General features: G+C 35.9%; 3 protein-coding genes across 4 annotated transcripts in view; 1 reads left to right on the plus strand and 2 right to left on the minus strand.

The window, feature by feature from the left end:
* LOC142351224 (mediator of RNA polymerase II transcription subunit 22-like) overlaps nucleotides 1–15,913 on the minus strand; it is a 595,906-nt gene that overhangs the window by 492,139 nt on the left and 87,854 nt on the right. The window lies entirely within an intron of this gene.
* LOC142351221 (metal transporter CNNM4-like) overlaps nucleotides 1–15,913 on the minus strand; it is a 520,873-nt gene that overhangs the window by 100,720 nt on the left and 404,240 nt on the right. The window lies entirely within an intron of this gene.
* The window catches only part of LOC142351208 (voltage-dependent calcium channel subunit alpha-2/delta-1-like), a 52,723-nt gene continuing 51,165 nt past the window's right edge, over nucleotides 14,356–15,913 (plus strand). Inside the window, exon 1 of the mRNA XM_075403337.1 lies at nucleotides 14,356–15,727. Within this exon, the coding sequence (XP_075259452.1) occupies nucleotides 15,273–15,727 (455 nt within the window). The 5' untranslated portion in view covers nucleotides 14,356–15,272. The remainder of the gene's footprint in view (nucleotides 15,728–15,913) is intronic.

A 15,913-nucleotide genomic window follows, 5' to 3' on the forward strand; every position in this document is an offset into this window, starting at 1 on the left:
CAATGAGGAAGCTAAATTTTGTTTTGCCAATGTTTGAGGAATTCTCATTGCATTGCAATGTTTCCGAAATTCTACTGCTTTCGTGCACAGAATGTATATATTTTTGTATATCGTAGAATTTCCTTTATTTGATGATATTGTCTTCAAATACTTTCCAGTTTTTTCAAGTTTTTCACGTGGTTTCTGTTTTTTGTCGATGACTTTCATTATTCTGCTTATTGTTGACTTTTTTAATGAGGTTTCGTTTCGTGATGTCGATTGATTTAATCACATGCTACGTTTGCTTTTTAACACAGAGTGGCAAGTTAGACATATGTCGAGTCAGATGGTACATTATTTTTGAAAACATTTTTCAGCCGGTTCTGCCATTGTTGTTCAACTCTCAACACGACTGCGGCAATAATGGTTGAAAGGGAAAGGCTATCAGATTTTCTCTTAAGTCTTTCTAGTCATTTTTGTTAAACAAAAATTAAAGTCTGCGCTCTGTCATCAGAACTAAATTATTATTCAATGCTTCTGCTTCCCATTGAGTAAGTGCAACATTTGGGTTGTTTGTAAGAAAAGCGTCTTATGTTTTTTCTTTTCCGATGGGGAAATTACTTTCATATAATTTGTTTAAAATATGCTTTTCATAGTTGTCTGGTTATATTCATCCCGTGAAGTCGTTTATCCCGTGAAAGCAGATGAAGATTTAGGTATTTATGTTTCTGGAAACCTTAAATAGAACGTCTTAGTGTGGCTTATGTTTCTCTCTTCTGACATCACTCAAAGAAATCTACAACTTGACTTACCTCTTTAAACGAAGTTAACAATGTAAAAATCATTCCTTTTGTCAACTCTCCTTTACGAATCTGAGATATGGTCTCCCTCCTGAGCTGAACTACTGAAAAAAGAGAGTTTTCAAATTAAAATTATTAAGCTGATTTGCTTATCAAGCTCGTATCGAGAAAGACTTTTGAAGTGTAAATTACTACTGATTTGCTGCTTATTGCAGTTGAAAGATCTTACAATGCTGAACCGAATCTAGACGGGAAAATATGATTTAAGTGCTATGCAACTCATCCAAATTCAAAACAATCAACACTTGCAATGCTCGCCCAAACCAATTTTGATTTTGAATAGAAAAAACAAATCCATATGTGAAAACAACTTTCTGTTTAGAGCTGTGAGACTTGGAAATTTAGTACAAACGTCAAAAAGTCTCAATATTTTTATGCATTCCTGTCTCTTTAAAAGTACATTTTTTTTAAAAACATTGTTCAGCCGGTTCTGCCATTGTTGTTCAACTCTCAACACGACTGCGGCAATAATGGTTGAAAGGGAAAGGCTATCAGATTTTCTCTTAAGTCTTTCTAGTCATTTTTGTTAAACAAAAATTAAAGTCTGCGCTCTGTCATCAGAACTAAATTATTATTCAATGCTTCTGCTTCCCATTGAGTAAGTGCAACATTTGGGTTGTTTGTAAGAAAAGCGTCTTATGTTTTTTCTTTTCCGATGGGGAAATTACTTTCATATAATTTGTTTAAAATATGCTTTTCATAGTTGTCTGGTTATATTCATCCCGTGAAGTCGTTTATCCCGTGAAAGCAGATGAAGATTTAGGTATTTATGTTTCTGGAAACCTTAAATAGAACGTCTTAGTGTGGCTTATGTTTCTCTCTTCTGACATCACTCAAAGAAATCTACAACTTGACTTACCTCTTTAAACGAAGTTAACAATGTATAAATCATTCCTTTTGTCAACTCTCCTTTACGAATCTGAGATATGGTCTCCCTCCTGAGCTGAACTACTGAAAAAAGAGAGTTTTCAAATTAAAATTATTAAGCTGATTTGCTTATCAAGCTCGTATCGAGAAAGACTTTTGAAGTGTAAATTACTACCGATTTGCTGCTTATTGCAGTTCAAAGATCTTAGAATGCTGAACCGAATCTAGACGGGAAAATATGATTTAAGTGCTATGCAACTCATCGAAATTCAAAACAATCAACGCTATTGTTGATTGTTTTGAATTTGAATCAAAACAATCATTCAATGCTCGTCCAAACCAATTTCGATTTTGAATAGAACAAACAAATCCATATGTGAAAACAACTTTCTGTTTAGAGCTGTGAGACTTGGAAATTTAGTACAAACGTCAAAGAGTCTCAATATTTTTATGGATTCCTGTCTCTTTAAAAGTAAACTTAAAACTCTTTTACTTGCTTTTATTAATAAAAAATTTGATAATAATCATTTCAGTTGTTTATTCTGATTTCCTTTTATCGGTAATGCCTCATGAAGCAATTAATTTTTACTATTACTACTACTATTAATTCTTTACAGTTGGTCATTCCCAAATTAATATCGCTCATTAGAATTATAGCGTTTTACTTTTCATTGTCGTATACCGTTTTCAGTTAGGATACTAGTTCGATTAAAAAGACTTCCGGGACCATCTAAGGGAACTTAAATTTAGTGCAAATAATGATTGATTCAAGTTTGCGGGTTTGGCTATTATTGCCACACATTGAACATTTCTTTCCAGTTGCAGCTTTTCATGATGGATGTTTGTAAAGCCTATGAGAACCCCCGTGTTCCATTTTAGGTTTCTTTGTTTTTCTGTCCTTTCGATGTATAAAACTTGTCAAGGAAGAGAATTCCGTCAGGTACAACTTTCGTCAATTAACTTTGAGTGAGGCATATAGTAAAAATTTTTTCAATTAGCAGGCAATTGGCCAAGTTTGATGAAGCAATTTTGTTCTAGTATGCTTTTTATGTTGTATTTCAAGATTTTGATTTAGGACACACCCAGGGGCGGACCTTTACGCTCGCAGTTAGTTGCCTTCAAATAAGTGATTTCTTGTGGTCTCAGCGAACACAGCAGTCTCGAGATCAATTGTGTCTGGATTAATCTTCATTGGAAGAATTCATCGATAACTGTCAATCTTTCCTTTCGACGAGTTGAAGGAACGAATGTCACGGACTAATAAGGAAGGTTTTAATGATGTTGGCTGGGTTCGTCGCCGTTATCCAGCAATCAAATTGTTGTTTTTACTTTTTGAGGTCTTAATGGAATTCATTTATCATTTTCTTCTCGTGACTGATTCAGTACTTACATATTCTTGTACGTAGCTTTAGTGTCTTCGTACGTCACCTATGGTAGTTGACGAAAATTCGGGTCTTTCTCATTATAGCCCCCCACACAAAAATAGCCCCCCATTATGGTATATTTACCATGATTGGGGGGGGGGGGGGCTATAGGTTATCTGACCACTAAGCTGGGGGGCTATAATGGGAAAGACCCAAAATTCCAGCGACTGACTGCTGTCTTTTGGATAGATTCAAAAATTTTATGTCCACTTCGGGGGTCTCTAGAGGACATATCTGTACTACAGTCTGGGAACAATATAAATTGAATAAAAGTCTCTTTCCGGTTTCCTATGAGTCCTGATAGAAACTATGCACTTGATCAATTGGAGCCAATTCACCGTTCTCAACACTTGGTTAAACAGCGTGCTGATGTCATCTCAGATCCCATGAGGGGACTATTCTAAAAACTTTCTCCAACTCTACATTTTTGAGGGATGCCATTCTTACGTATGTTGACCTCACTTTTGAGGCAGACTAACTCCCTTTTTCGCTGTTCAAGCTCAAGAACTTCCGTATCAAACAATATGTTGACTTTGGCATTATAATATCGCTGCACAGATACTGTTTTACTTAATGGTAGGGATGTTTGAAAGCGCAGACGAACTTTAATCTAAGGTAACAAATAAACAGCAAAGCATATCTGCTTGAAAAATGGCAAACTGTTTGTATTGGTTTGACATATGGAAACCCTTATGCAAAAAATCTGAAGGGTAACCTATAAACATTAACTGACTAAAAAAAGTCTGAAGATTTTGTTTTAGCTTTCATTGTAAGAAATTTTGTGGATGTTAAACGCAGAACACATTTAGCCATTCAATCACCTAGATTAGGAATGAAGACACACTCCGCCCAACAAAAACCTGGCCCACAAAGTACACTCTAGATGCGGTTTTATTTTAAAATCGTATGCCAAGCCATACACGGCCGAGGTAACGCCCACTGATCATCTGACGAAACATGGTGGTGTTTTAATGACGTTGACAAATGAATTGAACGATGAACCAATCAAGACGACAAGAAACTTAGGCAGCGAATATGTAGTCTTGGAAATTAATGCTACATATTCATCTCTCTTTGTTTGTTGAGAGGTCGACTATCTTATCACAATGCCTCTCGCACTAAAAAACCTGAAGATTTTAGCTTTCAATGTAAGAAAATTTTGTTGATGTTAAACGCAGAACATAGCCATTCCAGCACTCAGTCGCTCATTTTCTGTACATGCAGAATTGCACGATAAATTACTGCTCGAAGCGATACTCAGTAACACATACTATGTTGAAACAGTGAAATCTTTTGATAAGATACAAATGAATACAGAAAAATGTAGCAGATAAGAATTAAAAATATCAAAATCGCTACACATTTTTTCGAGTCGAACTACAATACTCAAGAACTTGAGCTTGCTGAATTTTAAATTTTTGTGGTTGCTGACATCCACTAGGAAAGCTCATGGACTTCAATTCTCGTCTACATAGAAAACGGAAGATATCAACAACCCGAAGACCCAGCTCCTAAAGCTTCTGCTACATTTATTACTTTTTTAAATCATGGCCTCTTTTATTTTTAAAATCCAATTTACTCTTGATGAACCTTCAGTGTGATTATAAACTGTCCAAACATTATCAGATCGAGGGAAGGCAACTAATTGACCACAACGCTTTTTTTATAATAAAATACTTTCCAAGCCCAACAGAATTTGTTCAAATCGTCGTATTCGAGACCTCGCATGCTTGAACTGCAGTCTTTGAATCGTGATGATACCTGTTTCCCCTACTGTTAGAGAGACAACGATCTCCTGGTTGAACATTGGTATCAAAAGATTTAAGAGAATATTGAGAAGTGTGCGCCAAGAGTAACGAAGCAATTTTGCCGCCATCATCCAACCTTATCAAGAGAAAATGAACCCTTGAAAATTTTCCAAATAGAAGTTCTTCATGCAAAAAAACAGAAGCTGGAGAACATAGAAACTAAGATTAAAAAAGCAACAGAAGCTGGGCTTTGAATATTTGGATCAAACATCTCCCCCAAAAGAAAATTCACTAGAATTCAAAATTATTTAAGAATTATTCGCAAAACTCAATAACTCCCAAAGAAAATGGATTTTCTGATGAAGTAGCTAAAAACGACCAAAGACGTGATCTATCCTGTTGTTTTTTGCAAGTGTGTTTTCAACTGAGCCAATCCAAGAGATATTGAACGTCAAAAGACTCATGAATACTTCAAGGGATTCTTAAATGAAAGCAAGTTACCCTAGTCGAGACCTGGAATTATTAAAAGACCGTCCTCAAGAGATTTAGGGTATGAAAAGACTGTCCTCGACAGATATTGGATATGAAAAGAAATTGTCTGGACCTAATATGATGTCCTAGACTTTGGCTGGAACTAAAACAACCGTCCTGGAATTTGGCTGGAACTAAAACATACGTCCTGGAATTCGGCTGAACAATAAAGGTGTTCTGGAATTTGGCTGGACAATAAAGGTGTTCTGGAATTCGGCTGGAAAATAAAACATGTCCTGGAATTGCGCTCGCGGCCGTTATAATGACTTGTTTTCAATTTTCTTCGAAGTTAAGGACATGTAGCGCAATTGGTTAGGCATTGGGTAAGTTTGGAAAGGGTCACGAGATCGAACCAAGATGTTGTCGGAACTTTTTAGTTTGCCTCATTTTTGCATATGAAAAGAATTTGGCTAGATTTACGGAAAGAATTAGCCTCGATTTTAACAGGGGTCCTCGACCGTGTAATTTAATTCAATTTTTACCCCCACCTGGAGTTATTAGGTCTTTTCATAAATTCCAGGTCTCGACTAGGGTATGTTCTGAGGTCGCAGTACATTCAAAACTCACAAGGTCCTGACAACAAAAAACATATTTGTGAAGAATCTAAAAATGGGTTACCGGAGAATCTCACTCATATCTTCTAGGCAAATATATACAACGGGTAATTTTAAACTGCAGAGAAAACAGCGAAGTGACGCCAATCTTTAAAGAAAAAGAAAAGTCAATACGTCTGGATTAGAAGGTTATGTTCCAGAAAAAGTCCTGTTTTCGGTTCTCTCATCTTCATTCTCTTCATTAAAGTTCGATTCGACGTGAGAAAAATTATATGGACAAAGTTATCCGATACGCCAATTATCTAAAAATTTTAATAATCCCGATGCTGCAGTTGCGGTATCTACAATTGGAAACAGGTGTCAGATAAGCTTGTGGTATCGAAAGTCATTTGTTTCTCCGTAATAAAATGAAAACGCAAATAGATATAGCCAAAAAAAATGTTTCAGTTGTCTTTCAATTGAATTATAATCTGTCAAATAATTGCACTTTGCAGAACAAACTCAAAGAATTTTGAGGCTACATGGGTACATCTTTACATACACCTCTCGGATAACTTATCTGACAAAAAATAATGTGACGTAAAAATAATAGAAAACGAACAGCGATTGGATACAAAGTTGACTATGGGCTCAAATCTCAATTTCAAAAATAAAGATTAAAGAAACTCACATTATTGCTATTTTCTGTCTATACGGAGTTGCACGATATATTTCTGCTCGGAGCGATACTATAAAACACATACTAAATTTCTGTTTATACAGAATTGCACGATAAACTTTTGCTCGGAGCGATACTCAGTAACACATACTATGTTGAAACAGCGAAATCTTTTCAAAAGATACAAATGAAAGCAGGAAAATGTAGAAGAAAAGAATTAAAAATACAGAAATTGCAGCTCATTTTTCGAGACGAACTATCATACTCAAAAACTTGAACTTGGTGAAATTTAAGTGTTTGTGGTGACTGAAATCCATTAGGAAAATACAAGGAATTTACTTCTCGTCTACATGGAAAACCGAAGGTATCAACAACCCGAAGACCCCGCTCCTAAATCTTCTACTACAGTTATTACTGTTTCTAACCATGACTTCTTTTAATTTTTTAAATCCATTTTGCTCTTTATGAGCCTCCAGTGTGTTTATCAATTGGTCAAAGATTATCAGATCGAAGGAAGGCAACTAATTGACCACAAGAATTTTTTATAATAAAATACTTTTCAAGCAGAACAGAATCTGACCGGATCTGTTGATAAACAGCTCGAATTCAATACAACTGAGTGGCCTGAAATTGATTGTTTGGATCGTGAAGACCAGTATGCTGTATCATCAAGACAAAACCAACCAGTGAAAATTCAAAAAAAACCGTATTAAACAAATAAAGCAGAAGCTGGAGAACATAGAAACTCAGATAAAAAACGAGACAGAAGCTAACCTTTCAATATATAGATCAATTATCTGTACGTATAAAAAATTCAATAGGATGAATAAATATCTGAGAAGTATTTGCAAAGCTCAACTACTCCCGCAGGAATTTGATATATTGAGGAAGTAGCTAAAAACGATCAACGATGCCACCTATGCATTATTTTGTTCGCAAGTGTTTCCAACCCAGCCAAACCACAATACATTGAACATAAAAAAACTGATGAAAACGTCGCGTGTTCTGAGGCCACTGTACATTAAAAAAGAACAGCGACCCGACAATATGTTTCAAAAATTTCAACAACTTAAATGGGTTGCCAAAAACTCAAATATGTTAAGCATCTTAAAAATGGGTTGCCTAAAACAACAACTCAAAAGCTCCAAGCTATTATAAAAAAGTACAATTTCAAACTGCGTAGAAAATCAGCAATTTGACACCAATCTTTAAGAAAAAAAACTTCTGTATTAAAAATTTGTATTACAGAAAATTACCATAGGGTGAATTTCTCAAGGTCCCTTTTCGAGGACTCTCTTTTTCATTCTCTTCATCAAAGTTCTGCCTGTTAAAAATGAAATGTTCAAATGTAGCGGACTTGTCAATGATAGTACTGATCAGTAATAAATACGATGCTGAAGTTGCGCTATCTATTATTCAAAACTGGTGTCAGGTGAGCTAGTGGCACTTTGAAGTCAAAAAGTGTGATATACTGATTTTCAGAGGGAAAATTGAATTATAATAAAACAAGCTGAAAATGTCAAATTGATCGGAGCAAAAAGAACTTTTATTGTTAGTATTTAATTGCTTCTCTGTCATGAAATGAAAAACACAAATAGTGGTAGCCAAAAAATATTTCAGCTTTTCAATTGAAACGTATTCTGTCAATCAGTCGCACTTTGCAGAACGAACTCAAACCATATTGACACTAACTTGGAACCATCTTAACATACAACTCTCATATAACTTAACTGACTAAAAATAACCTGATATCAATTGAAAAAGTACAACAGTTGTATACAAAGTGGACTATGAGGGCAAATCTAATTTTCAGCGAAAAATTCAAGAAACTCGAATTATTGCCTCTTTCTCTTTACACGGAATTGCAATATATAAATCTGCACAAAGCAAAACTCGGCACCAAATACTATGATGAAAGAGCGAAGCTTTTTGATGAGATGCAAATGGATACATAGCGAGGCAGCAGAAAAAAACTAAAAACACCAGAATCACGACTCAAATATCTGGAAGGCAATTTTTTGAGACAAACTACGATACTCTACAACTAATTGTAACGAGTTATTGATATGGCAGATCAACAACTCAAGAAAACCGCAAAAATTTTTTTTTGGCACTATTCCAGAAAAGTAATTAATGTACTTGAAGAATTTAAGAATTTTGTGTAACTGTGGAGGCCGCAATTCACTAAGAAAACTCATAGAGTCAACTCATGAAATACATAACAAACCGAAGACACTAACAATTCGAGAGCTAAGCTTCAGAATCCTCTACTACTATTATTACTTTTGTTATTGATGCCTTTTTTGTTTTTGATCCGTTTTAATTCAATTAATTTTTATTTTAATCATCCGTTTTTTTCTTGAGGAAGCTCCAGTTTCGGTCTGCTCTTTAATTGAAAAACTTATGAAAATAAATTATGTGCAGTTAATTGAAGTTTTGTTGACAGTTGATAAACTCCTACCTTTTAAAATAATTGAGTATTCTACTCACTCTTAGAAAACTATACATTTCTTTGTTTATTAATTCATGTTTGTTTATTAATTCAGCGGCTCTCTCGATTGTATACTTTTCCTAACAATTTGGAACCTGTTTGACCTCCATAACCTTTTTTGACTGTAGATGGCAGAACAGCTATTTGCTCTTGCAGTGCTTTGGTACTGTACTTGTCTATGCTTCCTAAGGCATAATAATAATAATAATAAATTGTTCTCAAGTAAGTATAAACAAACAACATTGTTCAATGAGGTTTACATATACATACTCAAAAGGTCATCAAAAGGCAAAAAAGCCTAGTCGTGTGATGCCTTTGGTATGAGTCGTGTGATGCCTTTGGCATGAGACAGACCTCATAATAGATCAGAGGGCAGCCGAAATGGCAATAAGGTTTCATTATCTAAAACCTCCTCCGCATCACATTTCTTGTTTTGATCCATCTTGACTCGCTGATTATTTTGGTATCACTTCCCCGGCACACGGTGTGTTCCCAGACCGAAATTACAGGGTCTGGGATTTGGTTCGAGCGCACAATAGTATGATCAGAGGTCACTTCGGTCTTGGAATGGTATGATCAGAGGTCACTTCGGTCTGGGGATGGTATGATCAGAGGTCACTTCAGTCTGAGGATGGTATGATCAGATGTCACTTCGGTCTGGGGATGGTGTGATCAGAGGCGGATTCAAGCGCACATTAGTCTGATCAGAGACCATTTCGAGCGGATAGTTTTTTCGAATTTTTGTGGTTTTTTTTATCGAGAGAAGTTGTCTCTGCCAAGAGGCAACAAAAAGCAGCATTCTGATCACAGACACATCAGAGTCTGATGGCTTTGATCAGAACCAAAGGGGTAAAGACAGCGTCGAGCGCACTTCGACGGTGTTTTGAGCGCACTTAAGTATGATCAGTGGACACTTTGGTCTGGGATGGTCTGATCAGAGGTCACTTCCGGATGGCACCTCAACCTGGGATGCCCACAAGAACACCGATCTCATATTGCGCGTCAAATAATCACGTCCCCATTTACTCGAAAAATTTTAGGGCATTTGTCAAGTGTTTGGTACTGTGTCCATAAAGTGCTTTGCTTAGAATTCACTGTTATTTCTAGCGACAATGATGTTGAACAGGATTGCTTGTAGGTTAAGTAGCGCTTTGGCAATGTTCATGAGAGTCAAATTGCAGATTCCTTTGGGTCCTTGGTCTTTTGGGTTGACATTGTTTTGATTACATCTTTAACCTCGTCGGGTTTAAAGAAGAAATAGGTCAACTTAGTGCCTAGGTGGTTCAGGGTTTTCGTGGACGGTAAATTGTCTAGGTGAAGACAAATTAAACATTCTCGCAAGAAACTGCGATTTTTCTTGGTTAGTTGTTTTCTGTTAATCGCTCGAGGTACATTTCAGAGGCATTCACAAGTTTTCATAGGCGAAATACTGAGTTTTCAGTTTTTTGTCCGTTGGCAAGTTTCAGTTAATTTCAAATTCTTGTAAACCATGTACTTGAATGAGAAATTTGTCTTGCCTAGACATCGAACACGACCGTGTCACTGCAAAGCAAAGAATTTTTCCAAGTAGTTAGAAGTGTTGATAAAACTGGTAATTTTATCATGCGGAGGTCTATTAGGCTCCTGACATTGAGAAACTTTCTCTGTGCAGATATTTCATCACTCAGTCACGATGATCCATCGATTGGAACCTTGCTCTATCCACGTTCATGTTCAACTTTTTCATCGCACTTCAGCAGTCTTCTTTACATTGTTAATAATTGCGCATAATTAAACATTTTGACGACAAATGACATTTTTATGGCTTGGTACTTTTTATGAACTTTTTGCAATTGGATTGAAAACTTTAAATAATTGAAAATTTCAAATCAAATACACTAAATATTAATTCTCAGATACCATTAGTTTTGATGATTTTTTTAAAAATTTTTGTAGGAGCAGCGAATTCCGCTTTCAACAAGGCTGAATCTTGACGTCACGGAACACATTACGAAAAAATCAGCAAAACCTTCTCGCAGTTTGTTGTGTGATGAATGCATTCTTCTTCTGGAAATTGGCTGGTATGTGGCCCCTGGACTTTTTGTTAAAAACAGCAAATGATGGCTTCCCATGTTGAGGTCGCGCACGAAATTGCCTCTGATTACACCGTCCCAGAAAAGTGTGACCTTTGATCAGACCGTCCCAGACCGAAGTGAACTCTGACCAAACTAGTGTGCGCACGAAGTTCATTGTTCGTTCGAAGTGCGCTCGAAGCCGCTTGTGATCAGACGAGTTGAGGACCGAAATGACCTCTGATCAGACAAGTATGAGAACAATGTCCAGACGAGTTCCAGACCGTTGTACAGACTAAAGTGCACCTGAAATGTTGTCCCAGACAATCATTTGCACGGGTGACATATGATGACTGGACCATGTCGCCAGCATTGACAAAGATCATTTTTCGAACATCATTCAGGTATTTCAGGCTACCCAGGGTTACACATATGTTTTTGGCTTGATGTTAAAAAACCTTCATTGTCAGTAAAGAGATTTAGCGTTGCTCTCATTGCTTAATTTCAACATCATTAACATATACATTTATCCCAAAAACGATAACGACAGGACAGTTTTTCTATCAAATGCATAAAAACAAGTCTCATATGCCCTCTATATTTTTTCTTCATTTAGTGATTTACAAGACCCCTGTTGACAAGACCGATCAAAAATGGTCACAATGTTATGGGAACTGACGTTTTTGACCGATTTCGAGCGGTTTTGACCGGTATAATAAGAAACTCACCGTTTTTGCTATTGTTCTTAATTGTTTTTGACTGTTACAATTAGGAACTGATCGCTTTTGACCATCCTTTTAGAATATCGTCGTTTATGGAATTTTTAAAAGTAAACTGTCGCTCTTGGTACTTTCTTTAGCGCCCGGGCCATAATTTTGGCAAATTGGTGGATGAAATCTTTTGAAAAAAGCTTGCAGAATCCAAATTAGGGAAGGGAGAAGGAACAGAAGAAAAACTATCGTGCGTTCGAAACGTCCTCTGATCAGACTATCGAGCGTTTGAAACGTCCTCTGATCATACTAGTATGCGCTCGAGAACCTCCTCTGATCAGACTAGTATGCGCTCGAAAATCTCCTCTGATCAGACTTGTGTGCGCTTGAGTTTGTCTCTGATCAGATTAGTCTGCTCTCAAAACTGCCTCTGATGAGACGGTCCCAGGCCAAAGTGACCTCTGATCAGACAAGTTCCAAACCATTGTCCAGATTAAAGTGCGTTCGAAGACTTTTCCAGACCGTGTAATTCGAGCGCCCCGGGAACATGTGTGCGCTCGAAGATCGTCTGGTCAAGGGTCACTTCAGTCTAGCACTTCGACCTGGGATCCGGATCCCATCCACAACGTAAGGCATTCTGTTAAAAAAATAAATTTTTTCAAGTCAAGCAGAAAAATTATATATAAATAGAAAATGTTCACAAAAAAACTAAATCTGTCTAATTAATTTTTATTTTAGTGTGAAAAAAACATTGCTCTACTATTTGTGAAACAGGAAGTTGCTATTACTCCTCTCAGGTCCATTCCTTCTAAAAAATCTTTAGCGTGAAGAATCTATCATTAATTTTGCTGAAACAAAATTTCAGGTTTAAAAAATAACGAAATTGCTCGCTCGGTTTAAAATGTTGCTGAAATAAATGTAGTCGAGGCAAGACAAATTTTTTTTAAATAGTTCAAAATAATTTTAACTGTTAAATAGACAATGTATTGGGATGATCACATTTCACTTTCATCGCAGTTTGTTCTACAGCAACCCTAAATCTTCAACATCTCGGATTTTTGTAGGTAATTTGCGTGGTGCTGTCTATAATCCACAACCTTTGAAGACCCGATTTATTTTGGGACAAATCCACTCAAACTGAGAAGAACTGTAGGTGGTTTTTCCGTTTGGGCGCGCTTTTGTACTGTTTGTACTATACAGTCAATTTTTCCGTACACAATTGAGCATTTATGTTAATTTAAGTGTTTAGAACACCTTCAAAGTACGAGAATTTGTTCACAATTCTAGCTTCCGTTAGACGCTCATAAAAGTTATCAACAAAAATTTAAAGAAAATATAAACTCGCCTCTATAGCGTAAAATTTAATTGAGGTATTGCGCGAACAAATCATCGATTTTTTGGGCAGCCGTGTGAAGAAATAGGGTTGTTCTTAGGAATATTCATTATTCATTTCAAAGTTCCTAAAATTAATTATTTCAATTATTAAATTACACGAAACAAAGTTCAGTTAAAATTACCTTTTAAAAACATTATAATTCACTTGAAATGCTTAAAGTTTAAATCTGCCGTTCCTTAACTTATTTTAACTTCCTCCGCTTCACCGCTTATTCTTGCTCAATTTTACTCTTTCTGTTATCAAAACAAGTGTGTTTTGGTATCTATTTTAGCTGTTTGTATAATGAAAAAAAAACTCAAGCAAACATCAGATATCGAAAACTGTTCTTTGTCCACTTTACCTTGAATTTAAGAAGAACTTTATAAAACATTAAAAATAGTTTGATAAAAAAAAATTATAAATTTTTATAAATTTTCCATTTATTTTCGACTAGGGTTATTAACCACCCCAGACCCTATTGAGAGACTGAGTTTTGGTCGCAGAAAAATTATGATTGAAGATTAAAAGCGCTTATTTCAACGACATTAGCTTTATTTAAGTAGTAATTGTTCCTAATTCTTTTTACATTTGGTGTCATCTTAGGATAAAATGAGAAAATCATTTCAGAGATGACAAAATCATTTCAAATTTGTACACATCGTAAATTCTCTTGCTATAAAAAATGTAATGTTGAAGTCTCGGCTCATTTTATTATAGGTCAAGTTTGCACGTGTTTTTTCCTGTTTTAAAAATAGAACAAACTAGAAAAGCATTTAAGGAATGATGCAGGTCCATGATGGGAGGGGGGGGGGGGGGGGGGCTCTGGAATGAGCAAGTTCTTTTTAACCAATTGCCAACCAATACCATTCAACATGCAACCGGATTCCATTTAGACGTAGAACGCTCCAGTGTGTTTGTGGAAAATACAAACTACGGTTTCGGTTGTCTACCAAAATAAACTGTACAACCGCTGGAAAACTGAAAGCTTGCTGGATAAAGGACTTCACGTTTCAGCTCGCTGGCTATTCGTACCACTATCGACTTAGAACTGTTGCACGCGTTTATGCTTAAGTCTGTGTATTTCAGTTTAATAAATTTAACCAATCTTCAAAATTTGGTCAAATAGAACATGCAAATTTTAACGTCTGGTGTTTGGATACGTGGAAGGAATGGAATTTCTGCTTTTCGCTTCCCAGAGAAATTCCACCCAGAGTTTTATCCTAAAGTTGAGCGTGAAACCAAACTTAACCTCCGCATGAGTAAAACTTTACCTTCCATAATAGACGCGCATAATAGACGTACATTTGCACCAAAGCGGGACGTTGAATAAAGGGTTCCGTGCCCAGAGTAAGTTCTGGTGTGTTGTTGCATACTCAACTAGTGCGTTTTACCCAACTTTACCCTCTTTACTGTGCTATCTAGATTGTAATTTCCTTCAATTTTTCGTGGAATTTGTTGAAGAACACTTAGAAAGCTTTTCCTATTTTGAGACCCTGTTTTTTTTCAAAACCCTGTTTAGACAAATTGACCATCAATAGCTTACAGTTGTTGCCCCTTTTTGGGTCACATTGGGTCCATCAAAATTCATGTAAGTCTTCAAAAAAAGGGGATTTAGACGTACAATTTGTGTTCTAATGATATTTTTGGCAATTTTTCATTTTCTAAGGAACTTCAGTACGCTTTTAATATCCGATCATACGAACTGACAGTTAGTAATTTCCCCATCTTATTATCATTCTGTCAACCATATTATAATTTGAACAATGAATTAAATGTAGATTAGTATCAGCTTATTTTCCATGCCACCAATTAACTTATCTTGATTTAAAAAGTGATCCTTGCATTTTTCTCGGAAAACAACTTAAATTTCAAACATTATTACCTTAAAAAGATTTTTATCTCTAATTTACGCAATAACCATGTGAATACATACTCTTACTTTCCGTGAATTTATAGTGACTAGCAGAAAAATTTCTACCGCATATACTTTACTACAAAACTATTTCAAACCTTATATTATAAAAATGAAAATTACCGCAGTTTGTACACATTTATTGGCCCAATTTTTATCAGTTTTCATAATTCTGGTAGCTCAACGTCGCGTTTGCGCCTCAGAGAATATCCTTTCAGAGCAACTTATAGAATTAAAAGAAAAAGCGATTATTTTTAAAGATTTACTAATGCAGAAACAAGAATCGGAAGTGCGCCTCGATCACAGTATGAAAAATATCGATTGGAGAATTTTCAAGTTTGAAGACATTTTGGGCACCAATTTACAGAACAGCGAGAAAAAGATGTCGGGTTATATTACGAGTACTTATACCCGACTTGTCTCGTTCAGCTGGGAATACGAACAGGCGTATTATAGGTCCAAGTGGTTCAGACCAAACGGGCAGAAGAACATACCACCTTATGTGGATGGGAAGTTGTTGAAACCACAGGAACACAACTCACAGATTAACTTGACATACGCTCCAAGGTATTCAGATTTCAAAAGTTGAGGCTCGAAATTCTTTTTTATTGATATGTTTTGTTTACAATTTAGCGAATAGGGCTTATGCATGATTGTTTGACTTATAGCTTCTAAACTGAGAGGTCTAATTGTGATTAAGAGTATAATTGCTTTTTCTGTACACTTGCGTGACCTTTTCTGTTGATTTATGAC

This window comes from Convolutriloba macropyga, chromosome 12 (assembly GCF_964194025.1).
Source record: "Convolutriloba macropyga chromosome 12, txConMacr16.3, whole genome shotgun sequence".
NCBI classification, from domain to species: domain Eukaryota; kingdom Metazoa; phylum Xenacoelomorpha; order Acoela; family Convolutidae; genus Convolutriloba; species Convolutriloba macropyga.